The sequence below is a fragment of the Adiantum capillus-veneris genome, chromosome 9 (assembly GCF_014529385.1).
Source record: "Adiantum capillus-veneris isolate H3 chromosome 9, ASM1452938v2, whole genome shotgun sequence".
Classification (NCBI taxonomy): Eukaryota; Viridiplantae; Streptophyta; class Polypodiopsida; order Polypodiales; family Pteridaceae; genus Adiantum; species Adiantum capillus-veneris.
The window spans coordinates 160,709,031-160,736,946 of record NC_140939.1 but is presented as its reverse complement, the minus strand read 5'-3'; the positions used below and the strand labels follow the sequence as shown (position 1 = coordinate 160,736,946).

Below are 27,916 nucleotides of genomic sequence, written 5' to 3'. Positions count from 1 at the left end.
ATGTGGTTCCCTAAGAAGGAAAAAAACAAAAATGTGAGGAAATAATCCACCTGAGAGGGGGAGGACGAGTCCACAACTTCATTATTCATCCGTTTTTCCGCCATTAGAGCAGTAGTATTGCAAGTTTAGTTTATAGAAGGCACCGAGAGCGTGTGTTGTAGCTGATTTACCCTTTGTCTTGACCTTTTGAGATTTCGAACAACAACAGGGAGATGAACTCGACCACTGCCTTATGGCCAAGTGCAAAAGTATTGCAAATTGAAGACAATCTAATTACACTGCCTATGCAATCAACTTAAGCGATATATATTTTTGTTGCATTCTATTGTCGTAGGGAGAGAGTAAGCAAAGGGTTGTGTATGAGAGCAACCACTTCGGATTTTTGTTATGAGTGTGCTCTTTAAGTACTATGTAGCGAGTGTGTGTGTGTGTGTGTGTGTGTGTGTGTGTGTGTGCGTGCACGCACGCGCGCACGCACGCGCACATGCGTGCACATGCACGCGCGTGCTTAGAGAGAGAGAGAGAGAGAGAGACGACGAAGTCCATTTTGTAAGGCTCCAAGCACTATGCAACTCCAGCTACCTCCCTCGCGTATATGTGTGTGTGTGGCGTCATGGCTTTTTGCATTGGTTACAGACAAGCCAGAAACGGCATGGCAATAAAAAATACATTATAAAATAAGTGTTTTTCAACCCATGAATATCTAACTAGGGTTGTGTTCTTGCCGAAAAACATATCTTCCGTATATTGTACCTTGTAACCAATAAAATTATTCCCAAACACTAAGGTGTTTCCTTCTGTCTAGTATAGGAGTGTTTACCCTATCCTACTTCTCGGAAAAACAAAGTTAACATTGAGAGACAGAAGCGAAAAAAGTATTTTCGAGTAAAAAATGACGAGAAAGTGTATATGAGTGTGTTCTCTGGCAAGGTGAATCTCTAAGTGGGCCATAATATAATAACCTTATTCGTGAAAGGGAGCAAAAAACTCCTAATTTTTAAAAATTTTAAAGTTTTTTCCGGTAGAACTTTGAGGTGTGTGTAAACTTCCCGGTTTTTTATACACAAGTTCAAAAGTTAACCTGGATTTTGAAACTTTAGCAAGTTTAAACACAACTTGTTCCTGATTAAAGTAATAGTTCAAGGTAACTACGCATTTCCAGTTTTTAAAGGTTTGAAAGTGACCAACTAGGTAAGTTCGCATTTTTAGCGCTTAGGCTCAAAGTTCAAAGCCATGTGTGGCAGTAGGAACTACTACAATATTTAATCAAAGACTAATATGTGTGTGTGTGTGTGTGTGTGTGTGTGTGTGTGTGTGTGTGTGTGTGTGTGTATACATAGTCCAAGTGCCAAATGTATGCACTTTCTTCTTCTATCTAGACCTCTGACGGGCTCTTTTGGACGAGTGGTTGGTTCCTCATTGTGTGGGTGCTTGACTGAAAATGGCAACTTTTGGGACCACCATGCTACCCTTCACTAGGTTCGTTTAGTTCTTGCAATGCTTGAACTAGCCATCACTAGGGTCATCTATTTCCTAATATGCTCAAATTGCAACCTCATGCATGCACTCCATATGCTTTGCATAAACTACCACTTGGACTCCAGTTAACGTGTGTGGATTGCTACCTGCCATGCATGGACTCTAGTTGCATGGACTCCTACCTACCACACATGGACTCCAATTAACTTGCATGAGCCATCCGAGTGTCCACCTGTCCTACATGCTTTGCCAAAAATTAGGCATCAATAGCCTTCCTTTCTATGTATCCTTTGCTAGGCGACCAGCAATGCTTTGCCAAGTTCCTTTGTCCAAGGCACCCTGCACAAGTCAAGCTCATGTAGCTTCAAAGGCAATAGAATCTCTTGGAGCTCTCCTACATTTTCTCAAGTTGCAAAATCAACAAGCATATCATCGCATTCAACACTTGCAAATATTCAACCCTATCAATGGCTATGGGCCAAATCAGTGACAATTGCAAATCAACACAGTAATGCCCAAAATCAATGACATTGCAATAGCTAATTCTGGCTATAAAGCAAAAGTTTTACTTGCAGTCGACAGCAAAAAACTTGAAAAATCGTGCTGCTACTGTTGTGTTCACCTCACAATGGATAATAGCAATGAAGGATGCTACAATTGAGCACACTGCTATTTTTTACCATCCATTTATATCTCTCAGCTTTTGATCATAGAATTGAGTGTGACAAACTAACTTCAAATAGATGTTAAGGTTTAGTGCAAGTTTGCATAGTTTCTCTATATCAATTATGTGGAAAGGATTTTTTGTGTGCCATACAGAGTGGGTTGCATTGTAGAAAATATGCTGATTTTTTTTAGTTTGAGCATGATGTACAGATCCGCACGACTTTGTATGGCTCCTTACGGTAGCACAAGGCAACCCTTCTCTACCATAAAAGTGAAACCTTTGAATCTCTCTTCCCGTCTCTTTTCTTTGGTTTGTCACTCCCTCTCTTAAAAAGTATTGATCAAGTATATACATTAGCCAAAAAAAACTATGGCAGAAAAACTCGCACACCTCGTAAAGAAAGAAAGAAATTTTCACACAACTAACATAACCAAGAGAAACTTTTAAGGAAAAATTTGGACAAAACAAATAGCCAATGATCAGAATTAGGTAAGAAAGCAGCAAAACGGATAACTTGACCTTCTATTGTTCCACCCATTTTACTCTTAACTTGAAACCACATATCAAAAACAGAACAAAACAAAACATATTCTTTTGAAAGACACTGCTGTCACAGGCATATAAACATTGAAGCAAAGGAAAGAAAAAGAAAAAACACCTGCTTATACCAGCCAAGTATAAGAGGGTGCATTAGATACAAGGTGTTTAGGGTAAAAGAGCTAAGCTAAGGATGCTCCTAACATAGGGGCTATGGGGCTAATAGAGGGAAATTCAAACTCGGGTAATTCAATCTTCTACCCTAGTGCTGATTTTGAGTGAAATTGAAGAAAGCCCTTGTCAAAATCTCCAAATATCCCATGCTAACCCCATCATGACGCTCGCTTATTACTTTAAAAATAGAGTAGAGTCAAACCAAAGGTGTCCTTTTTTTGGGACCTTTACCCTAATACCAATTATAACAGCGGCCGATATTAAGTACATCAATGGAACGGGGTAGATGTGAAAACTCTGTTGAAAATTTTCATGGAAGAGGCTTAAGCATCATACTCCTCGAGCCTCAAAGGCAAAGGCAAAACTTGAAATGCTTCGTGTTTTTCTCCAGTGCTCTAGTGCTGCATACACTTTGTTACGAGACATCACATGCTGTAAGTTATAAAAGTATGCGTATTTTGGCTGCTTGGACTTCCATCCTTTACATGCAGCATCAACCATATGGAGGAAAAGGTTTTTCTTATGAAGACCTTTTGCCTCAAGTATATTTTTCAGCCCACTTTCTCCAAGTCCAAAAAACTGCTGCCTTTCACAAAATTGGTTTGGTTCTAATGTGATGGGCATTGTCTGTTGGTGAAAACAAGAGGAGTGTTACTGATAGATCAACTTAAAATTGCCGGAAGGTAAGGTTCAATCGCCCAGGCCGCAAATTGGTCCTTTCGATGAGCCACGATGGAGCAGTTTGGGGTAGGATAGACAGAATCCCATGGTAAATCATACGAGAAGGACCGCCAAATATAAGAACATCACCTGACTCCAAAATTACAGTGTCAGCTAAGTCTACATCTCTCTCAATTCCATAAATGAACTCAGCTGAGTCCCCAATAGAGAAGGAAACCACAGGTATTCCTTGTTGACGGCTTTCTAAACTTTCATCTCTATCCTGTAAAGACAAAGTTAAAATTGGTACAAAATTGGTACACTCAAATCATTTTCCTACAACTTGCCCTAGAACAACAGCTTGTATTTATTTATCAAAACAAGCAATCAAGATTTGGTTTACCTGATGTAGTCCCAGCTTGCCGCTCCTTTCATAAAAGTTCACTAGGCAAATATTTGGATGCATTTCAGGAATTGTTTCCAAGATATTGCTGCAAGAATCTTCAACTGCATATGCATGTCGTACATCACGTAGACATTGAGCTACTAGGCTTTCAAACAGTGGAGGAATGCCTGGCGGTGAGGCATCATCCACTGAGCGTTTCTTTTCATATGATTTTGTCGTTGGCTCCCATTGCATTCCTAGACACATCATGTACAAATGCATTTTGCTCTCAGCTCCATAGCTTGGTTGATAAAATCCACCAGGTCCAATGCCCAGATATCTACACCTTTCAACGATTTCTACCTGTTCGCCAAGCTAGCTCCTCTCTCTCTCTCTCTCTCTCTCTCTCTCTCTCTCTCTCTCTCTCTCTCTCTCTCTCTCTCTCTCTCTCTCTCTCTCTATCCAATAAAAGTGGGGCTTTGACCTTTTGCATTACATAAGAATCGACCATCGGTCCAAATACAAGAAATATGGGAATAAACAGGACGGATGTACAATGAAATCGTGGGCACATGAAACATCTGGGGATAAAGATACTTTAATTAGGTCATGAAGTGTAGCAATCTGGAAAGTGATCAAGTCTACACAAATCTGCCCAAAGCTCTCCACCTCTTGCACTTTAGCGAAAATCACAAAGTCCATTGCATGTTACATGACTAATATAAAGCATCCGCTATAAAAACCTCCTGTAGCAGCTCACAAAAGCCAAGGGACTGTGAAACTCCTAGGCTGTGCCTCCAAAATCATCCGCATCCATTCTAACATTTCCTGATGATGTACCCAAAAAAGGATGCGGATCTACAACCCAACCAAACTGTAAGAGAGGCAAGCGGGACCCACTCACTATCCACCTCAAAAGCCAAGGGAAGGTACCAAGATGCACATCTATCTGACCAAACAAACTTCCCTAAGGCCTCTCTAAACTGGCTCTCAAACAAATCTGCATACTATTTGATATCCATAAAGTAGTTGGCCTCAACCATTGTCTACTCATGTATGGTATCATAGACAGCCCCCCTTGTCCAAAAGGAGTCATCATGTAAACCTGCACTCTAAATCTGATCACAGGAGCTCTCTCGGACCAAATGAAAATGTGGTGTGTTCTTAACAACTACAAAAGCATGTGGAGACATAGTGGCCCACTCCTCAGAGAAACATCTAGAGATCTCCATGGAACAATCGCGAAGAAGTGAGCTGGCCAGATCTCAGAAAGTAGGACATCTACTGAGATGCGAAGCCTGCTGAATGGTCAAAATCCTCTGCAAACTATGAAGACTCACTCTCCTCCTCCCCCCTCAACAGTGCCTACTATGAGAGGCACCTACGACTAAATCTCCAAGAGATCCAAAGTCTGCTAGACTTGCCTATCCTGGGTCAACTTAGACTGCTTTTGAATTGCCATCAATTGTTGATCGTCCTCTATCTCTCTATCCAACTCCCCTGGTACCTCCTCTCGATCTTGGTCTAGTAATCTCTCCTCTAGAGGTCTTTTTGGGGACTGCTCTGCCTCTACCAACCTCTATCTCACTACCCTTCTGTAAACAAGGATAGGCTATCAAGTGCAATGGAAGGGTTTAAGGATTTTAACTCGGATCTAGTACTTCCCGCAAACACAAGGTCACTTTACTTTAATGGAGAGGACTGAACTGAATAAAATGAGCGGAAGAGAAGCATCGAGAGAGAGAGAGAGAGAGAGAGAGAACGCCGCATGTCAAGTCCCAACCACCCTCAAGGGCCCCCTTGCTGTCTTGCCAGAGCAAGTACTTGCTTTAATTACTTGCACAAATGCTAATACAGTGGCTCTAGATGGTGAGATGTTGATGGGATCTTGCTGTAGATGCTTGGGTCTGCAACGCTTAGGGCTGAAAATGCAAAACGCTACAGATGTTGAATGGGATTCGCAATTGCGACGAGGCTATGGGCTGATCTGTTGTCGCCGATGTCGGCAATGGGCTTAAAACTGAACAACGTTGGCTCATCTGAGGGCTGAATCTGGAAACGCTGGCTGATCTGCTGTTAGGGCTAAAAACTGAAAACGCTAGCACTGATGGCTGGATTTGCAATAGTGCGGAGAGGTTATGGCTGAAAACTGAAAACATTGATGCTGATGGGCTGATCTGGTGCAGGTACTTGGTGTTGGTACTGAGGGTATTGACTTATGCTGAGGGCTGATCTGAGGGCTGAATCTGGAAATGCTGGCTGATCTGCTGTCTAGGGCTGAAAACTGAAAACGCTAGTATTAATGGCTAGATTGGCAATGGTGCGGAGAGGTTATGGCTGAAAACTGAAAACATTGATGCTGATGGGCTGATCTGGTGCAGGTACTTTGTGTTGTTATTGAGCAGGTGCTTGGTGTTGGTATTGAGCGTAATGACTTATGCTTGAAAAGTGGGGATTAAAGCTGGGTCGGGCAATGCCAATCAAAATCCCACGATTTCTAAAAATGTTACTTATTAAATGAGTTAATAAACTCACTCATAAGAGGTGCTTCACATGCAGATAAATATCTAGGCTGGGTACTCAAGATTCCTTTACTCAATGAGAGAGTTCCTTTTACTTCATGAAGATGTTCTTTGGGTTCTTTTCTTGAGTGGTGATACCGAACACTGCCAAGGAGCTCTGATACCAATGTCACATGCTTTTAAGGATTTTAACTCGGATCTAGTACTTCTCACAAACGCATGGTTGCTTTACTTCAATGGAGAGAGCTGAACTGAACAAAATAAAAGAGAGAGGTATAGCGAGAGAGAGAGAGAGAGAGAGAGAGAGAGAGAGAGAGAGACGACGCCGCATGTCGGGTCCCAACCACCCTCAAGCGTCCCCTTTCTCTGTTACTAGAGCAAGTACTTGCTTCAATTACTTGCACAAATGCTGATACAATGGCTCTAGATCGTGAGTGTTGATGGGATCTTGCTGTAGATACTTGGGTCTGCAAGGCTAAGGGCTGAAAATGCAAAATGCTAGGGATGTTGAATGGGATCTGCAACTGCAACAAGGTTATGGGCTGATCTGTTGTCACCGATGTCGGCAGTGGGCTGAAAATTGAAAAACGCTGGCTGATCTAAGGGCTGAATCTTACAACGCTGGCTGATCCACTGTCCTAGATGAAAATTGAAAATGCTAGTATTGATGGCTTAGATCTGCAACGGTGCGGCGAGGTTATGGCTGAAAACTGAAAACGCTGATGTTGATGGACTGGTCTGGTGCAAAGAAGCCAAAGATGTTGAGGTACTACAGGTACTTGGTGCTGATACTGAGGGTACTTACTTATGCTTGAAAAGTGACCCCTAGTATCACTTATATTTGGGATTAAAGTTGGGTCGGGCAATGCCAATAAAAATCCCATTATTTCTACAAATGTCGCTTATTAACGAGTTAATAAACTCACTTATAAGAGGTGATTCACATGCAGATAAATGTTAGATTTACACCACTCTGCTGCTTCACAGGTCTAGGGCATACATGTACGGCTAGTGTGCCTCCGGGCTGGCCACCCTTTGCATATGCATATAGGCTACATTATCCGGCCGCCCATCTTGTCCGAGCGCCCTCACATTTCATTTATTTCTCGTTGGGTCGCGGGGGAATTTCCCAAGCATTGCCCTACCTCCCCTTGGGCACCTATTTATGGGGCCAGGGTTATTGTGTATTGAGTCTTCTGCTCATGGTAGTCATGAGGGGTTGATCGCTCCCTCTTCACCATATCTTGCGTTTGTGGTCTACTCTCTCTCTCTCTCTCTCTCTCTCTCTCTCTCTCTCTCTCTCTCTCTCTCTCTCTCTCTCTCTCTCTCTCTCTCTCTCTCTCTCTCTCTCTCTCCCGCACACGGGCACTCTCACACGGTATCAGTCGCCAGCAAGTGAAGACCATTGCGATCCAGCAAACCAAGGCTAGCGCTAGCATTTCTACACACTTTCGTCGCGGGAAAACTGCAAGTTGCCTAGCGTTTTCAAAAACCATCAGTGTTTTTACACCTCAGCCTTGCGTTTTTGCATCTACAGGCATCGATCACATCCTCTCTCTCTTGGCGCCCCCTCCCTGTAGCAAAACGCAGCATATCGGCAACAAATCAGCCCTGCGTTTTTGGACCAGATCTGCCTTTTTCAGCCCTTGCTGCGTTTTTTTGCAAAACGCTGAGCCCTTGCACACACGGGAGCGGCCAAGACCTCCACAGGAGATTCTTCTACCGCCTGGCACCAACAAATACACTCTTTCATTAGGTATCTTCGACATCGCTTGATCATCTACAGGCGTACGATCCTTGGGATATCCATTCATTCCAGCCATCATTCGGCGGTTGCGCACTCCAGAGGGGGTGGTGACTTGTGGTTTGCTATGGACACACCTATGCACTCATCAAAGGAGTTCACACGAGATATGGCCATGCTCATGGCATATGGGATTTCGACATTCTCAGAGAGGACACCACCATCTTGGGTGGACAAACACTTACCACTTGACCTCGACACATCAGATCACTTGCTTACACAGGAGCATCTACATGGACTTAGGGAGAGGATCTTGGATCTTCTCAGACAGGTTCATTGCTTGGATCTACAAACTAGTGGGACTTCTGTGCTTTGGACTCTCTTGGAGAGTTTACCCGCCCGATGCGGGAGATCAGGCATCATTACACAACTACATTCGGAGTCACCCGGAGCTTGGCTTGGATGGTAGTGCAGTTGTTCTTCTACACTCCTGATCATTTGGATTGCTACCTTTAGACCCTCGGTAACTTTACAATTGACTTATCCCACGACCTGGGCAGTAGGCCACTCCCAGCTCATTCACATTGAGAGCCACACCGAGATGCGGTTTGGTTGCATTGTTGGCGCGGATTTTGTTTTGGTTGACACCGAAGGATTGGAGACAAGAGATACAAGCAAGACGGCGCAGACAAATTAGTCTGGCCTTTCCTCTTCTCAGAGATTATTCACAGCGCAGACTGCTCTGGCTTCTCTTCTTCATACAGGATGATCACGGTGCAGATAGCTTGGTCTGACCACACCTCTTCTCAGAGGCCATTGACAGCATAGATTGTTGAGTCTGGCTTTCCCCTCATCTTGGATTACCCTACCTTCTGACAGGATACCATCCGGTGGTGGTCTATAACCAACCAATACCCAATAAAGGGCGGTATCAAATCTACAACCTGTTAATTACACACAGACTATTGATGGAAAAGAGAGAGACTCGACACTTACGTCCACCGGCTAGAATGCCATGTGCAATGATGACCAACACCCTGTTGGCCCCAAAAATTGGCGCCCCTTGCGGTATTTCTTTATTTGATTGAGATGGGAAATCCCCAAGCAACTTTACAAGCTGTCCAAACCTGTCTAGGGCTGTAATTTCAGAATTTGACCCAATTTTGACAACATAACAGCTGTATAACCTATATAGACCGAAAGTACAAGTCAAGGGTGACTTCCCATGCAATTCTGGAGCTTTTTGTGGGCTGGCGAGAAAACACAGAGCGCTGTTTTCCACTGTTACAGCCCCTAAAAAGTTCCCGAACTCCTATACAACCACACTCTAGCTTCTCCGAACCTCCTGTGAAGTTCTAGTGCTAGGAGGAAAACCCTAAACCTGCAATTTTACACAACAGGCTGTATTTCTCTGTTTTGGGTCATTTCGGACGGAGCTGACACATCAACACGCTCCTCAAGACCTCCCGCACGCAATGGGATAGTTGCCCTGTGATTTGGAGGAGTTTTCACGCGAGAAAACTCTCCAAATTCGCGTTCCTTCGCGATGGGGCTGTGCGTACCTGTGGGGATTAGTAATTAGCTAATCCGGTTCTTGTTCAGAAGGCTCTTGCCTTAGCAAACGCGCATAAAACCCAAAGAACTGTACATGATCATTTGAATAGCCCAACTAGTGGGGCATTACAATATGTGCAAAGGGGAGAGAGAGTCGCACGAGAGAAAATCGTGGTGCTACATAGAGCAAAGGAGAAGGCAAGCTTTCCATTAAAGTTGTAAACCTGCACCCACTACTCACACACACACTATAAGTTCACTTCCAACAAAAATCAGCCTCCTCTCTCAAATTGGGCGTCCCCTCTTCATACTAGAAGTGGCAAATCTACCTGGAGCCGGCATGTGTCCAGTTTGCCCCTTTTGAGTTAATTCTCTAGTTCCCACTACGTAGGCTTTATGCACATCAGAGCCAGTATACACAGTGGAGGAGATCACATCTATGCTAACAGTGACATTACATGGGGCAGCGACAAAGGCATACCCACACACTCAGCCTGGTCAGAGACGTCGTTCTGGGCACATGCCTCAGAACAGCTGGTATGATGAGGAGTGTCGACAGAGGAGAGCTCACATATAGCGGGAGCTTGCATTGGGAGTGATCACCTATAGACAAGTTGGGCAAAGATTATGGGCATACGGGCACCTGAGCAGGCTGGTTTCAGGAGGGGTTCTCCACACTGGATCATGTCTTTACACTCAGAGCTATCATTGAGGAGGGTCGAGCACATGGTAGACGAATATATTGCAGCTTTGTGGACTTCCGCAAAGCTTTTGACACAGTACCGAGGGCCAGAATTGATGCGCCAACTTATGGAATTGGGGGTACCTACAGAGCTGATATGGGGGATTATGGCATTGTACAGTTCAGTGATGGGTCATGTACGCACATCAGAGGGGATATCTGACATAGTTCACTCCACTATCAAAGTGAAACAGGGATGCCCATTGTCCTCTACTTTATTTGGTATGTATATTGATGAGGTCTCTCATTATATTGACAGAGGAGGAGATAGAGGTGCTCAGCTTGCAGGGACATGGATCCCTCTTTTATTGTATGCTGACGATATCGTGTTGATATCAGACTCACCAAAGGGTATGCAGAGACATTTGGACGTATTGCATAATTTTGCAGGGGATAGTGGATTGTCTGTCAACCTTGGTAAAACCAAGGTCATGGTATTTAATACCACGCCACAGTGGGTTAGGAGATCAGCACCTACATTCACATATGGTCAGGACAGTATGGAGTACATTGATGCATACACATATATTGGGGTGGTCTTTAGTGGACCGAGGGTTCACACTGAAAGTGGTAGCAGACACTAGATTGACTCGTGCCTATGCAGCCCTAGGCGGTTTAGAGAGGAGTTGTTCGCAGGTTCAGTTCCAGGAACCTCGAACAAAGCTCTGGCTCTTCGACACTTTGGTCGCTTCAGTTATGCACTACGGGGTTCAGGTTTGGGGACCGTCTGTTGACAATGCTGGATAGAGTAATATGGAGAGGCCCTTGGTATCTATGATTTCTAGGCTGATTAGAGCCAAGGCCTCAGTTCCACATGACATCGTACAAGGAGCTGGCTGCCCCACCTATGGAGGTTGAGGCACTTACCAGATCAATATCATTTGTACACAGCTTATGGGACACCACCAGGGACAGATATGCTAGGCTTGCTCTTGAGTCATCCAGACAACTGGCATTACAGGGAGATACATCATGTTGGTATGCACAGATGAGCTCATGGTTTCAGAGGCATGGTTTCAGCATGGACAGGCTGCCCCCTTTCCAGTATTCTCTTGATGCACCATCTTTGGCTCTTACACGGATGGAGATTACTAGACTCATCCGGCAGGATCTTATCCAGCTTGATAGTAGGAGGACATGGATAGAGCCATCACGGGAGTTGGGTACGAAGAGTGCTTTCTATAGAGAGCATCTTCTCCAACTCACGACAGACGGATTTGTCACACGGCCCAGCTACATGGACACACATCTATCTCATGGGTTACGATGTGCCATAGGCCAGATTCGCACATCTTCACACCAGCTTGGGATTGAGACAGGTAGATTCAAAGGCATACGAGCAGACAGTAGGATATGTCAGTTATGCCATGCAGAGCCAGAGACAGAGTTTCACTACATATGTCACTGCACAGTCTACTATGAGATACGGGGACGCTTTCATTGTTTATTCAGAGACTCGTTAGATAGAGTCATGAGATATCAGGATCAAAGATGTCTCGGATTATTTCTACTTGAGATACAGAGACATAGAGACTCTCTATTAAGAGGGCATAGACAGAGGCAGCCCCAGAGACACATCTCAGATTTCTTCAGTCCGAGTACCACAGAGGCAGAGGGAACACCACCATCACAGAGCTCGGTTCCCACCCATACACACACCAGCGGTACTCTCATTGACCGAGCTATAGAGTTGGGGAGATCGAGACGACCGCGACTAAGGAGGGGAGCCACGCAGCACCGGCGGAGATTACGGCAGAGGATCCACAGGATTCTGCACGACACTCAAAGTGTCGATCAGGATAGGCTTCATGCTACTGCTATATTGTATCATGGTGACACTTATCCCCACTTAGTACCTTTGTGGCATGATACCATTGCTCAGCCTACCAGCCACCCATAGAAGTCGGTAGCACTCCTATCTCAGTTTTTAGTTTGTAGTTTTCTTTGTTTGGACCCAGACTTGGTACTAGACTCATCATTGTAATCAGTTGGTCTCATAGGTCATTTTGGCCTTTTGTAGACGTTAATATATCATTTCATCTCTCTCTCTCTCTCTCTCTCTCTCTCTCTCTCTCTCTCTCTCTCTCTCTCTCTCTCTCTCTCTCTCTCTCTCTCTCGCACACGTGCACTCTCACAATAAATACCTAGACTGGGTACTAATGCAACTATATGGGAACACTCCCCAGTGCCTACACAATGCACATAGGAGACACTAGCTATGCTCATATGCAATCAGAGGGTATGCAACTAATCTAAAGTGCCTAGACATGCAGGTCCTGCGAACAGGCTCACAAGGATGCCAGAACACTTTGTAGGCTGTCTTAAACCCTAGAAATAGGAGCTACAGCTTATCCACATGCACATAGGGTTAGATGTGCACGCGACATAGGCTGTGCTTGTACATGTCTACCTGACTATCTGTGTCTCTGTTGGCGCTTCATCTTACTACATATTGATAGGGCTCCATATTGTCCTCAGTGTATGCAGGATTGGCTTGATCGGAGTATTTCACATGCTTTCCTTTCACAGTCGGAGTATTTCACATGCATTTGGGAATTGTGCATCAACAGGCGCATTTCTTGCTTCATGTGGATGTTCGTTCATAAGGGACTCCCTATTGATACTTGGGCCTATACGACTAAAAAATATACCTAGATGAATCCAGGATAAGCCCAAATTCACCAAAAATAAGAACCTTCCCTAAATTTTAGGAGTTGAATCTTTTGTGTTTCAATGCTTGAAAAATACATGTAAGCTCCAATAAAGTCTTCGATTGTCGTACATGGATATGGATACTCCCCCCATTCTCAAAGCTTGGACCTTCTTTCCAAGTGGACATCCAAAGCTTGTATTCTTGCTCGTGACATTCTCCCCGTCTTCTTAAAAATTGACTCAACTTTTGAGAAAATAAAAAGTTGACATTAAGATACTATTATAAAGCTACAAAATCTAACTATATCCCAATCATACAAAGTCATGAAACCACATATCCAAAAAATGAAAAAAAATGTCTCAAATAAAGAGAGAACAAGATCAAGACGTCTTAAAGAAGTCAAAACCATGCATCCATGATACATTCGTAGAAAGAAAATACTCTAAAGGCTTCTATTGTATGCTACACTTTCACAAAGTGATGACATGGCATGACCTAAAGGACGGACTCTGGACAAAGAGGGGTCAGAACACTACTGGAAGATGCAGAAGAAGTTGTACCAACTTGCAAGACCTATGCGAGAGGCCTAAAACTTAAAGGTCGTCAATTTTATTAGGGGCCCTGTCCGATGGGGCCTAAGGGACACAAGGCTAAAAAGTAGTGTGGATGGCTGGTGATGTGGCGGCTGTACGCACGTCCGCGAATCCCACTGATGATGTGGCAAGCCATACGGGCCTCCGCGATTTATGTTGCTGACGTGGCACCTGTACGGATTTCCGCAATTTACGTTGGTTGCCCCTAGCACTAGCTTTTGGGCCAAGATGCTTTTGAACTTGAAGTTTTTCATGTGTACTACTTTTGGAAGGCCTAGCTAGGGCCTATAAATTGAGTGTCAAGGCATCAGTCTCATGCAGATGAGCTTGAGGGCATTGCTAAGAAGAGGACCCACAGACATTGTACTCTATGAAGCATTAATAATAAAGAAGTACCGAAAGGGGCTAATCTTTGGGGCCAATCTACGGAACTATGCCGTGTTGTGTCGTCTTTCTCAGTTTTGTTCAGTTTTTTCAGTTTTCTCACAAGTTGTGGTAGATTCTCGACTTGGAGTGTCCAAGTCTGTTACAGTGGTATCAGAGCTCAGTCGATTCTTCTCCTACAAAGGATCCGATCCCTTTACTCACACCACTATGGTACCTGACCACTCTGGTTCGGGAGATAATAATGAAGATTCCAACGGACATCGTCCATCTTCGAAAGATTGGGAAGAGTACAGGCCGTCTCCACCTACTCGTACGGAAGGATGGAAATGCAATGACAATAGCAAGTTGACGCTTGTGCCCAGCAGGTGCTTCAGTACTCCAAGGATCTTCAGTCTGCAAAATTTTGGTCAAGCACCCGCTTGACGAGATGCATTCCATAAGGCGCACTGCCATCCGATCACCTCTGAAATCAGCCTTGAAGAAGACGACTACACCAAGGACTCCCGCTCAGAAGGTGTACTCAAAGGATGAATTAGAGAAAGCAATAGAACGGCGGTCAACAGGCTCATGAAGACCAAGAAGTGGCAAGGGAGTAGCAGACTATCCATGCTACTTGGGTCAAAGACCTACTTTTGAGAATGCCAAGAAGGCAAAGAAATGTGTGAGGTTCAAGGATGTTTCCAGTTCATCCTCATCCTCTTCTGACAGCTCGGACAGTTTGTCTACCTCTGAGTCCAATGACGAGGGAAGAAAGAGCAAGAAGAGAAGAAAGATCCAAAGACATAGCAAAGGCAAGAAGAAGGCGAAGAAGAGCCGATTCCATGGAAGATCTCAGAAGTATTTTGACGGTTTAGACAAGGAATTCTTCTTCCTCGGACAGTTCGGATTTTGATGAGCCGATGTTTTCAAAAAAGAAGCACTTTTACAAGTCCAACAAGTATGATTTTCTAGAGGACAAGGGCAAGACGCCCAAGGATTTCAAAAAGGGTGGGCAAGCCATAAAGTTCGATACTTTTTATGGTTTTAAGGATACCCACAAGGCCCACTTTTATCCAATAGTTTGACATCGCATACTCCGGAGGACGCTATTCAGAGCATTCCAAGGTCCGGAGGGCGGCATCTTATCTCAAGGGGGACGTACAAACCTGGTGGTTTACCCTCCTCCTACCGAGGGAGACACCAACAAAGTGACTTCAGTTCAAGCGAGTTTTTACTTCCTCATGGCTCACTCAAGAATATGAACGCGATGTGATTACAGCTTGGAATCATCTCAGGATGACCAAGGAAGAGATTTTGGGACACTTTCTTACCGGCCTCTTCCTTTTAAGAAAATCACGTTCAAGTAGCACATAGAGCGATTGTGTTGTGGTCTACCTACAGAGATACGGGATTATTGTCTGTTGCAGAAGTCCGAGTCCTTGCACAAAAGCAAGGGTTTGCAATGCATGGGGGCACTCTTAAGTACCCTACAGATAGATTGGTCATTGTTCACACCGGACAAGATACAAACAACAATAACAAAAGGAAGAGAAAGCAACAGGACAAGAAACCTTCAGGCCCTCGATTATCAACAAAGCAACGCGCCAAATACTTCAAAGAGGTAAAATGTTGTGGGTTTTCCTCATCTTGAGGTTGCCCATTTGTAAATCAATCCCAAACATTTACAAAAAGTGTATGCGCACGCACGCGCACATAGGGAAACAAAAGGGGATGAAGGCAGGCTGCTACTAAAGAGCAGTCTCAATGTACCAATGGCCTGACAATAACATCAACAGCAGGTGTGTATTCAACAAATTAATGGGCCACCAAACTACGTTTCAGGCCTGAAAAGCAGCAGCCATTGTGAAATGCTGAACTTCTATCCTAGGCTTGATCCTCACTACAACAGCCTTTACATGTGCCTACAGGATGTTCACCTGTTTTTAAGACAAGAATATACACAGATTTTGAAAAAATCTAGGAGGATTTATGAGTGTGTGTGAATGTGCAATACCTGAATGTCTTTGCTTAACCAACGCTTTAATAACACTACTCCTGGCATAAGTATGGATGTCGCTGAGCTGGTTTCAATTCTCTGGCTCCTCTGTGCTTGTTTTTCAGCTAAAAGGGAAGGAGAGAGGGAAAACTTTTTCCCTTGCTGTGGAGCACAGATATCAAATGCAGAAGCTTCACTTTCCTTGACTTCAAAATCCAGCATGCACTCTGTGTCTTCGTTTGAGAATAGATTTAATCTCTCCTTGGTCTTTGGTGTTTTCCATGCGGTGTTGATCATACCTTCATTGTCTCTCTCAGCCATATTTGTATTGAGAACATATACAAAAGGATCATCATGTTGCACTCTCCCTGTCTTAATGAATGCCTCATTACGATGTAAGTTACTGGGTCCTCTAGCTGAGCGGCGGCTCTTACTTGCAGGGCCAAACTCATTATGTTGTTGAGGAATCACAAAGACTGGATTCTCCAAAATGTAAGGATTAGGTTTGATCCGTGCAGCAGCAGTAGATCTCTCAGCTACAGTTCCGCCATCCAAAATGCTGGTGTTGATGCAAACGTCATTTTCTGTGTCATTAGCCATCACAACCTGCAAATTATTGTTGAGTTTAGCAGCTCATCAAAACCACAAACTGCAAAGTTTAGGCCTCTCCTTTCTTATGTTGTAATTAACAAGACAAATGCTTGATGTCAAAACACTTACCAGAAACAGCACATTATACTTACGTCATGAGTACCTCCAAGTCCTCCCAAACAGAACAGAAGGAAACAACAGGACTGGAACTTCTTGTGGATCAACACAAGAAACAAAAACGGAAAAACCGAGTTTCAAAGTTTTGGCCAAGGCTAAACTGGTTAAGAAACGGAGTTTCTTTTGATTATAAATTCGCCTAAATGTACAAACTATTATAGGACTTAAACATAATCAATATAACAAAGAGCCTAGGTAGTACTAAAAGCATAGATCAATACTGATGACATTAAATTGAAAGACAATGATCAGAAAGCTACAAGTAAAAAGTTACGATGCCAAAGGTTGACTCCAAAGTTCAAGCCAACTACCACGATACATCATTCATACTGTAAAAAAACATGAGTCATGACTGTGCATAAGCTTCAAGGAGTCATACCATCCATAATCCAATGTCATGAACCAACTACCAAGCAAAAAGTTACCGAGTCATAACTCGCAACCCGTAGTGATGATATATCATGTCCCAAATACATAAGTCACCCAAATACAAAAAACGTGGTCCATAATCATAATCTACTAGCAACAACACCAACATGCTCAAGACTCGAGCATAAGAGTCCTGAAAATCATCCCCTTCCCCATCCGCCACCTCCTCCCGGCTGTCCTCACTAGATCCAGAGGAAGAGCCAGCCACATAGGAAATGCCTAATGACTTGGTCCACTTTAAATACCACAGAGTCCGAAGAGCGTGCTGCAAATGTGACTTGGCGGGTCTTTGCATGAAAGAGCTGACAAGTTCCAACGGGAAACTTACATCAAGCCGAGTGTTGAATACCCGAATAAGAGAACCGACCAGCTTCCGATACTTTGTAGCATCTGCTACATCTAAGAGGTCATACTGTGACAACTTACTGGGATCCATAGGAGATGAGATAGGTTTACGCTCAGTCATACCAAATGCTTCCAACAACTCTTGGACATAGCGCTGCTTAGAGAGAAAGATGTCCCCCTCTGTCTTCCGTATCTCCAATCCAAAAAAGTAGTGAAGCAAGCCAAGATCTGTCATTTCAAAATTCAAACTCCTTAGCCAAGGTCTCCATAGTACTACGGATGTGCTTAACATGGCTACCTGATCACAAGATCGTCCACATAGAGGATAATAAGAGTCACCAATACTACCTCAATGTAAATATATAAATTTGGGTCTGCAGAACAATGACAAAAGGAGTGTCGTAGGAAGAAAGAGTCTATCTTTTGGTACCAGGCTCGAGAGGCTTGCGTCAGGCCATAGAGAGCCTTCCACAACCTACAAACCATGTCACTGAGATCACGATCCAAGGACCCTGGAGGTTGCTCCACATACACCTCCTCTAAGTTGCCGTTGAGAAAAGCTGAGACGACGTACATCTGAAAAATGGGCCACCCGAAGAGGGCAAAAACTGTCTGAATGGTCGCCATCTTCACAGTAGGTGCAAAGGTCTCGTCGTAGTCAACACCATGTCTCTAAGAGAAGCCCTGGCAACAAGTCGTGCCTTGTGCGTATCCAAAGAACCATCAGATTTGTACTTGGTCTTGTAAACCCCTTTTCTCTCAGCTTCTTGCTCTTGAACCCACTTAAGAACCATACTCGGGGGTACATGCAACTGCTTAGTCAGAGGGATGTTCATACGGTAGTGCCACGTTAGCAGCTCTACGCAAATTTGGGTCTTTGCTTTATTTTGTACATTGTGTAGGGTTAGGTTTTTATCATAGAACAAGCTAGCTAAGTCACAACCACCAAACGAAAGAACCTACTAAATTAATTACCTCTCAACCGGGTTCTGTACTTTGTGTAGGGTTAGGTTTTCAACCCTAACCCCCAAGTGTCCTCTTAGCCAACATCTTCCATTCGGGCATGCCACGTCATCAGTTTGTGACAGCAACCTCCAGGATTCCTAAATCTAGAATTCAATGACATGGTTTACATGTTGTAGAAGGCACTGTATGTAAATCTAGCCTCTCAAGCATGGTACCACAAGATAGACTCTTTCTTCCTACGTCATTTCCTTTTGTCGTTCTTCTGCAGACCCAAATTTGTATATTTTCAATGAGGGAGGATTCTTGAATCTTGTTATTTTCTATGTGGACGATCTTGTGATTACAATTAGCCATGAGTAGCACATATGCAATACTATGGAGACCTTGGCAAAGGAATTTGAGACGACAGATCCGGGCTTGCTTCACTACTTTCTTGGATTGGAAATATGGCAGACGAAGGGGGGCATCTCTCTCTCTCAGAAGCACTATGTCCAGAGCGTTGTTGGAAGCATTTGGTATGACCAAGTGCAAACATATCTCTTCTCCTTTGGATCCCAACTAGAAGTTGTCACAATATGACCTCTCACATGTAGCCGATGCTACAAAGTACCATAAGCTAGTTTAACATCAGTTTCTCGGTGGGACTTCTAAGTTCGTTTATGCACAGACTCACCAAGTCATATATGGAGCAGGCTCTTCAGACCTTGAGGTATTTGAAGCATTTGGTATGCAGTTGGAGGTACAGACTCCAAGATCATTCTCTGTAAGTTCAAATTGAGACGGTGATTCAAATGGATGACGGTCGACTACAACTTACACCTTTTCATTTGGCTCGAGTGACTTCATGGAGTAGCAAGAAGCAGCCTATGGTTGCATTATCATCCACAGAAGCCGAGCATCAGACTCTTTGCAGTGCTACATGCGAGTCAATGTGGTTACAAAGGCTACTATTGGAGATTGCCTTGCCATAGCATACGACCACAATCTACTCCGACAATCAAAGTTGTATAGCCATTGCGAGGAACCCACTTTTTCATGCCTAAACCAAGCATATAGAGATACCATACCATTTTGTTCATGAGAAGACAATGAATTGCTCTATTGGACTCGGCGACATTATCCCTTCATGCCAGCTCCCTTCGATTGGAGGCCTAACTTTGAAAAGCAAAAACTATGAGCCCAAGACCACCCTACCCATCGAAAAATCAGCACTGGAAACTCCCACAATCACCCATCCGACTCAAGAGCATGCCGTGGCTCTGATACCATGTCAAAGATGCAATAGAAAAGGTGAATTGAATCATGATCAAGTATGCAACTGCGAGCATAACTCCTCTCAATCACAGGCAAACACCGGATCTCTGATCTACCGCGATGAAACGCCCCCAAATCAGCCTCCATCTGTGGACAACCCTCCGTACACAGCCTAGGGAAGCCAAGGGAACCACCACCTGCAAGGAAATACTGCAGAGGACAAGAGAAGAGTGAGATTGCAGATGGAGAGAGAAAACGCTGCAAGAAGAAAACACCAGAGAGAGGTGCGATCTCAAAACACTAGAGGGAGGCAAGAGAAAACCTTGAAGTAGAGAGACAATAGTGATCCCAAAAACATTGGCACTGTCTGCTGAATGAACTCTATATAAAGCGCGCGGGGGGTAGGGACTCACCTTCAATGCCCGACTCACAGCAAAAATACCCATTACCCAACAATATGGGGGCACCCTCTCAAATAAAGTGACACAGCCTAAAAACACAGACATGGCATAAATGCATCAAGGTGGCACAATAATGTCCGTCGTCATGATATGACACAAGGCTCACACTGCAAAAATACCCAATACCCAACAATATGGGGGCACCCTCTCAAATGAAGTGACAGCCTAAAAACATAGACATGGCATAAATGCATCAAGGTGGCACGATAATGTCCGTCGTCATGATATGACACAAGGCTCACCCTTGACCCCCCAAGATCAAGGGTCCCACCTCATGCCAACCTACCGGGTGGGCATGCATGGCTTGTCCCATCGGAAAAGGTACGGCTACCTCAAATACAGCTGGGCACAGCCACAAAACAGCCTCACTCCCTAATTTCTCCTGGGAGATACCAAAACCACCAATCGATAGAAGATAAAACTCAATAAGACCTTAATCTTGTTGAAACTTGGCTTGCAGTCCACGATTGTGTGTCAATTGATTGAATGAATTTGAAAACTTTAATGGTGTGCCCAATGAAAATAATAATTATAAAGGGACGTGAATTAAGCTATCTCATTCCCATATCACAACAAAAACAACCTTTCAGATTTCTATATTTTTGTTGATTGTTTCTACCCTTGTCCACACCAAGCTTGCTCAAAGACTGCAAAGCAACAAGAGAAGGACCAGGAGTAGACAATGACACTTTGCCTGAAACCTGCTTTGAATCTCAATGTTCTGGCCATTAAGGCCATTAAGGCCAAGATTGCATGATGTGACAAGTGTGCAGTTCTTGAGAAACTAAAACAAAGGATAAGTTGCTACCCACTCTGATACCATACATATACTGTTTTTATACAAAATGACTACTGTTTTGATAAAATTACTGGCTTTGTCCAGTTGACAACACTGTTGTCGATGAGTGTGTTATGTTGTAGTTGTTTGAGAAGACTCTCAGCATAATATAACTCAGAGCTGAAAAGCTTTTTGGCATTATCAAATCAAAATCTTCTTTCAGTAATACTGAGACTCAATTCACTCGTATTGCACACCGGTGAAATTCATCAGAGCTTGTAGGTGTGAAAGACTCTTTAGACTACTACCATGATGTGCAGAGAAAAATAAAAGAATGGGCTCTGGGTGGTGAGAGGCTCAACATTCATTCAGAAACCCAATTTGATACCTTGCGGCCGAGTAAATCAATGGATACAACCACTTTCTTCTTGCGAGCTTCTTCTGCTAATTGAGCCTCCTCTTGGCGTTTTAGAATGGCACGCTTCTCCTGTCAAAGAGATGCTTTTCATTCTAAAAGTAAAGACATGACTTGAGCTGTGGAGGAGAAATAGAGTTAAAAGGAAGATTTACCTCCTCAGATAGCCAGGCATTTTCATCAACCTGAAAGTAATCGCTTTGATCATCAATGACAGTTGTGCGCTGAGAAGATGTGCGCCCATATTCAACAAGTCTGTCCTTGAAGGCTTGCGCTGCAGCCTCAGAATCAGACCTTGGAACAATTGAACCTTCAAGCCCAGCATAAGTACTTCCTTCCTTGAGGACAAGAGCTCCACAAAAGTTGCAGGGTCCCTCGCCTTCCTGTGCACACACAATCCTGCCGCACGAAAGGCAGTTGGTCACCAATTTGTGCCTGGTAGCTTGGCATTGGCATGGAGCCCCCCTAGCCATAATTATCTTGCCCTCTGTGGCCTCTGCAAGAGAAATTCCTTTCCCTGTTTTCTTGCCTTTGCCAGGTCCACTCTTACTTTTGGGAGGTATTTCAGTTGTTTCACCTCCAATAGAGGCATCAATGACAGAGGAGTCAGAAGAACTATCCAAGACTCGTGTTTGGGAGTTTCTCATATTTCTCTTGCTTCCGGCAGACCAAACTTCATTCGTTTGAGGTTTAACATAAATTTGCATGCCATTGTGAGGACCATCTTCCACACCTCTATCTCCCTGAGCTTCACGCCTTTGAAGGTAGCCTGCAATGATGTCTTCACAGTTTCTCTCCCCTATCATATTCTGCATCAAGCAAAACCTAGATATGAATGCAAAAGTACTAGAGACACTGCACTACTAGAGGTGCCCAAGCAATTTTCACAGAAAACTATCGCGTATCATAGAACTTAAAGTGAGTCAAGAAATTCACACATTTGCAAAATCCTGCTTACATGAAATCTGCTGTTACTATTGTGAGAATCATGGCACAATATTAGTAGAAAACAGTATCGTTACAAAAGTAAAAAGACATCATGAACTGTTTAGCAAAAGATGGCTGAGGTAAGTGAGTCACTTCAGTAGAAATCTCCTATACACAAAAACCAAATATGTAAGAAGGTTTACAAGACAATTTTCTTCTGTGGAAACCACATCCCTGATACAGAGGTCTTCAAGTTCGAAAAGTGACGGCTTTTGAAAACATGAAACATTTAAGAGGAGCTCAGGACTTGCGATAAGAGTCATGATTTCATCATGCTGAAAAATCTAACAAAGTGGGAGAGCAATTTAAAGCAGAGAAGGAGATATTAACAACAGTACCCAAGTGCTTTAAAAACTCTTGCCAAACTCGCTTGACTGATGCTTAATACAGATCTCACTCTACAGCAGCATTGTAAGGCACTACAAGGCACCATACATTTAGACACACACAGCATGAGCAAGCTGGTCAAGTAATATCTTGTTGCATGTAAACTGTAACTTAGTTAACAGCAGCAACAGCTAGAATAACTTCAACAGATTCCAGAAAGAGGGAGTGATAGGGAAGGATATTTGCCACAGGCCCACAAAGAATCTACAACGGTCCTGCATGTAAAAGGCCAGTAGCACCACCACAATCAACACCCACATAAGTATAGCACCATACTACAGGTGTTAAGGATTTCATCCCCCACTCCTCCATCGCTTTTGGCATTCTTGCATGGCTAGTGATTGTTCCGGGCTGGCCACCCACTGAATTGCATGTAGATTGCATGGTCGGAGCCTTCTAGGGAGCTCCGTCCGGTTATTTCGGGCCAAATGGTGGGGTTTTCTATTTTGACCCATATTTATTTGGTTTATAAGTTTTTCCTCCATTTGTATTTTTGTTGGATGATTCCCCTACTGCACTTGATATGTGACTTGGGGACTAGCATTCACTCGTGGTTTTGTAGTAGTGCAGAGTTTGCTCACACTCTCTCTAGCATTTTGTTTCTATCGCACTCTCGCACACCTCCACACTCTCACTCTCACAGGGTATCAGACTTCAAGTTTCAAGGCTAATCTATTAGCCTTTTCTCTTTCAGAGGGGGGAGCGTTGATGTTTGGACAATTTTGTTGTGGACACCTGCTCCTAGACCACCCCATCTGCAACATATTTCTTGTCACCGCTAAGGGCTGTCCTCTGCTAGCAATCTCAAACACCCCCCCATTCCCGCCCCCCCCCCCCCCCCCCCCCCCCCCTCCCCCCAAGGCCAAATTCACCCTTTTCTCCCTAGCGTTTTTTCTACTCCAGCATTTGGTTATATATAAATACCTTCATGGTTCAGAATATTTGGTTCTCTGGAGGCCTTGCGTTTTTTGTGGAGACCTTGGTTGCTTGCAGAATGAGGGCAGCGCACGGTGCATCGTCCCGGATCTTGCCGCTATCCTCTTCTCCGGTCCAGTTAGGCATCTAATGCCTTGACCAGACGAGGTATTTGGCACGTTGTTAGAGGTACTAACCTGCTATTTTTTGTCTAATTTCAGCCTCACAGAGGTTGAGAACCGTGGGATCTACCCCCTACATACCTCTTGCAGCATATCAGCACCTTGCCTCGATGCAGGAGCACACTGAAATTCATTAGCAGCAACGTTCTGAGCCCCTCTTAGGAGGTTTTCTTAGTGGACAGAGGACTGAAAGTTCCCTTTAGTAAAAATTTTCGTCTACCTATTGACAAGATACCATCCAGTGGTAGTCCGTGCCGTCTATCGATGAATGTTGCAACATATGGTAGCCTTCACTTCCCTTAGTACATATTTAAAGGCCCTTGGCCAACCCAAAAGCAATTACATGAGAAGAAATAGATTCTACAAGCATCCGGTTCAAGAGCGAAGCGCCCATTGGTTGTCCGCAATTCACGCTGCCACGTCATTAGCTTCCCGTGATTTCCGCATGTTGTGCCACGTCATCATCTTTACGCAAGTGCTTGTGTGTGGGTGTCCTACTTTATTTTAAGGTTTTAGACCCCTCGGCCGGTTCGTGTAAGTTGTTGGGGGTTCAAATTTTTAATCCTAACCCATCTTTAAATTTGGGCCACTCTACCAAACTCATAAGTTGGAAATCTTTTGTCTTCTTCTTTTTCTTTTGCTAGAGTTTAGGCCCCTCAGCCGAGATCTACAGGTTGGCTAGGGTTAGGCTCAGGGAGTCCTAACCCCCTTGGTCTTCAGTGGTTGACACATCAACAGTTCGTGACATCCCCCCTTCTTGAAAGAAGAGTAATTGTTTATGATTATATCTGCAAAACAACCAACATATCTTGGAATCGAACGTGCAGCCTGCAGCGGGAAAAAAAAAAGGCCTCTCTCTCTGGAATTGAACGCACGTCGTTTCATGGTGTTGCAACGTTTCAATTTGGCCCCCGTGCCCATTTCAACATTTCAGCACTTTGGAACCGTAGTTCCCTATTTCTATGCTTTGAATGCTTATATGTTTTCACAAGCATCTTGGATTTATGTTTTGAAGCTAGAATCGTGATCTACACGAAAACAGATTTCATTTGATACCCATATTGATGTTTGTTTTATCAACAATTGTCCGCCAAAGAAGAAAGCTTCCAGAAGATTCTAGAAGGAACATTCTAGAAGGTCCTAGAAGGAAGGTTCTAAGACAAGGACAAATGGCAAAGACACTTGTCAACACACTTTTCGCCTAGTGCTTCAACAAGAGGGACACGTGTAAAGGACACTTGACACACATGCATCAACCTCTTGACATGTGGCTGGACACTTATCTCCATGCTATCTAGCTTAAACCCTTTTTGTTCATAAAACAATCCCACCTGTAAATTTAGCCCTTTCATCTTCATTTTAACATCATCTAATTTTCATTCTCCGTTAGCCCAAAAAGAGTCTACACTACCGCCATCATCTCCCTCTACATCTACCCTCAAATCCTCTTCAAGTAGACATCTCTCTCTCTCTCTCTCTCTCTCTCTCTCTCTCTCTCTCTCTCTCTCTCTCTCTCTCTAGCTTGTTGATTTCAGGGCAGCAGACCTGCAAAATAGAGAATGCAACCCTACTCTTGGAACCTTGAGCTTTTTCTCTTGCCATGTATATAGCCAAGAAGATGGACTATTGAATTTCCTCTTGTACATATGTTGGAAACGTATATTATGTTGTTTGTTTTCATGCATGTACACATATGCATCTAGCATGATCTACGATCATGAGTCCTCTTTGACTTGCGTTCGCGTTGATTTAACTGAGCCCAAATCCTAAGGGACTCAATTGGACAGAAATACATTTCCTTCGAGGAGCATTGCCCATCTTCAACCCTCAATCTGTCTCTTGCCTCTTTCTTGTGTTGTGCGCATTTGTCCCTCTTGTTTATTCGTGCAATTTGTCACAAGTGTCAAGTCGTGAAATAAGCACTCCTAAGTTGCACGAGGCTCTTACAATGGTATTAGAGCTTTGGCTTGATCAGCATCCCTACACTAGTAGTGCTTATAGACATTTGCTTGTGTGCACATTTGCTTGAGCATATTTACAAATGGAAGAAACAAATACTGCAATCTTGGAAGCTCTTCATAGTCTTCAAGAGGAAAACCGCTCCATTCTCAAACCGCTCAATTCAAGAATAGCTTCTCAAACTTGAGAAGGGTGAGAAGTCGAATGAAGCTAAGGAGAAGAGCTCTTCAAAACCCAATGAAGCAAAGGAGAAGAGTCCGGCAAAGCAAAGTGGATCAAGCAAAAGAGAATGCTCAATTTCGAAGTCGAGAAAGAGAGCTAAGCATCGAAGTCCAAAGTTCTTCTTTTTCAAAATCGTTTGCTGCATACTCTGATGGATCGTCAAGTGGTAAGTGGTCACCTCAAGCTCGTGGACGACGTCATCGAAGGCAAAGATGTCGTTATTTCTCACCGTCCTTATCATTCTCAGCGACTAGTTCGTCATCAACCTTTCCAAGATCTTCGAGGGGACGACAGCACCACGAGAAAGAAAAACTCTCTTTTACAACTCGAGAAGAAGATAGTTCACTACGTATGATGGTTCTCGAAACCTTAATCTTCTTTTAAAATTTGTTCGTCAATTTCAAATAATGTATAGTCATGAAAAGTATAAAGAAAAGGAAAAGATCAAGGTCGTAGCTTTATATTAAACTAACTTAGCTCACATTAGTGAACCAGATTGGCGTATGATCATGTTGCTCCAAGATCACAGAGATCTTTTGTTCACATGTTACAGGCCCAATTTTTGCCTATTCAATTTAAGAGAGATGAGAAAATGGAATGGGATCGACTATGGCAAAGGGAGAACAAGATACTCAAAGATAACACAAAGAGATTTTGAGAGTTGTTGAAGTTTCGACACTTCAAGAAGATCGGACACTCAGAAAAACTTAGGAAGTATCAAGGAGGTTTGCACTTTAAGATTGTTCTTGCTCTACTTTTAGGGAACTTATAGACTATGCAGAAACATGGGAGATAGAGTATAACCAAGGAGAATCTTTTCCAAAAAAGGATAAGAAGAGACCATTCAACTCAACAAAGTTCTTCGAAAGGAGAAAATTAGCATCAAAGGCAACCTCCAAATCAAAAGAAGATGAAGCCCTATTCCTCCTCTAATGCACCTCAGTTTCGCTCCACCTGAAGCATTTCTCCGAAGAAGAAAAGCAACAATACACGAAAGAAGATAAGTGCTTCAAAGCAGTCAAACAGAACATACAACAAAACAATGTCCTAGGACCCAACAAAGGCTCTCCTAACGAAAAAACCAAGTAGCCAATCCCAATGAATGCTATATGCGATGTGGTGGACAACACAGAACACACTACGGAGATGCACTGATTATTGAAGGCCTGGGGACAATTTCAAAACAAGCCTTGTTCTTGATAGATCCTACAGCTAGCAAAAATCTGAATTCTTGCAATTTGGCAAGGGACCTTTCTACGTGGGAAAGTCTCAAGTAGAAGCCTCTATCTGATTGTCTGTGAAGGTCTTTGCATAAATCTGCTCTCTGTAATCGTAACAGGTCCCGCGTGCGTCCCAAAGTTTTAAGCCTTGGCACACACTTCAATAGAGCCCAAACTACACAAAAGGATCACCAAAACTGTCCACCAAAATCCATACGCTCAGCGCTGATTTCCCCCAAAAAAAAAATTAAGCTGGCCATACAGTACTGTATTGTACGTACAGTACCGTACTATACTGTATTGAATGGTTCCGTACATATGTACGGATGCAACCTTAGGGTCGACTCAACCATCTATTCTCAAAAGAAGAAAGTGGAGTTTACCCACAAAGACAAAGAAGTTCGAGATTCAAGCAGGAGTGAACAGAGACGTCATACCAAATTCTCTAGAGCAATTAACGATAGTCTCCAACATTGTTTGCTTATGTCTATGATGTTAAGGTCCAAGGATAAGATAAATGATCTTTAACAAAGTGCAACTTAAAACTCTTGGAAAG

At 43.6% G+C, this 27,916-nt stretch overlaps 1 protein-coding gene across 1 annotated transcript in view; it reads right to left on the bottom strand.

Annotated features, from left to right (window-relative positions):
- Positions 1-3,053: 3,053 nt before the first annotated feature.
- LOC147451480 (transcription regulator/ zinc ion binding protein) overlaps positions 3,054-27,916 on the bottom strand; it is a 34,771-nt gene continuing 9,908 nt past the window's right edge. The window contains exons 2-6 of the mRNA XM_086520371.1: positions 21,644-22,297; positions 21,462-21,560; positions 16,091-16,678; positions 3,921-4,265; positions 3,054-3,800 (exon numbers count right to left, since the gene is read on the bottom strand). Coding sequence (XP_086376497.1) covers positions 3,525-3,800; positions 3,921-4,265; positions 16,091-16,678; positions 21,462-21,560; positions 21,644-22,297 — 1,962 coding nt within the window. The 3' untranslated portion in view covers positions 3,054-3,524. The remainder of the gene's footprint in view (positions 3,801-3,920; positions 4,266-16,090; positions 16,679-21,461; positions 21,561-21,643; positions 22,298-27,916) is intronic.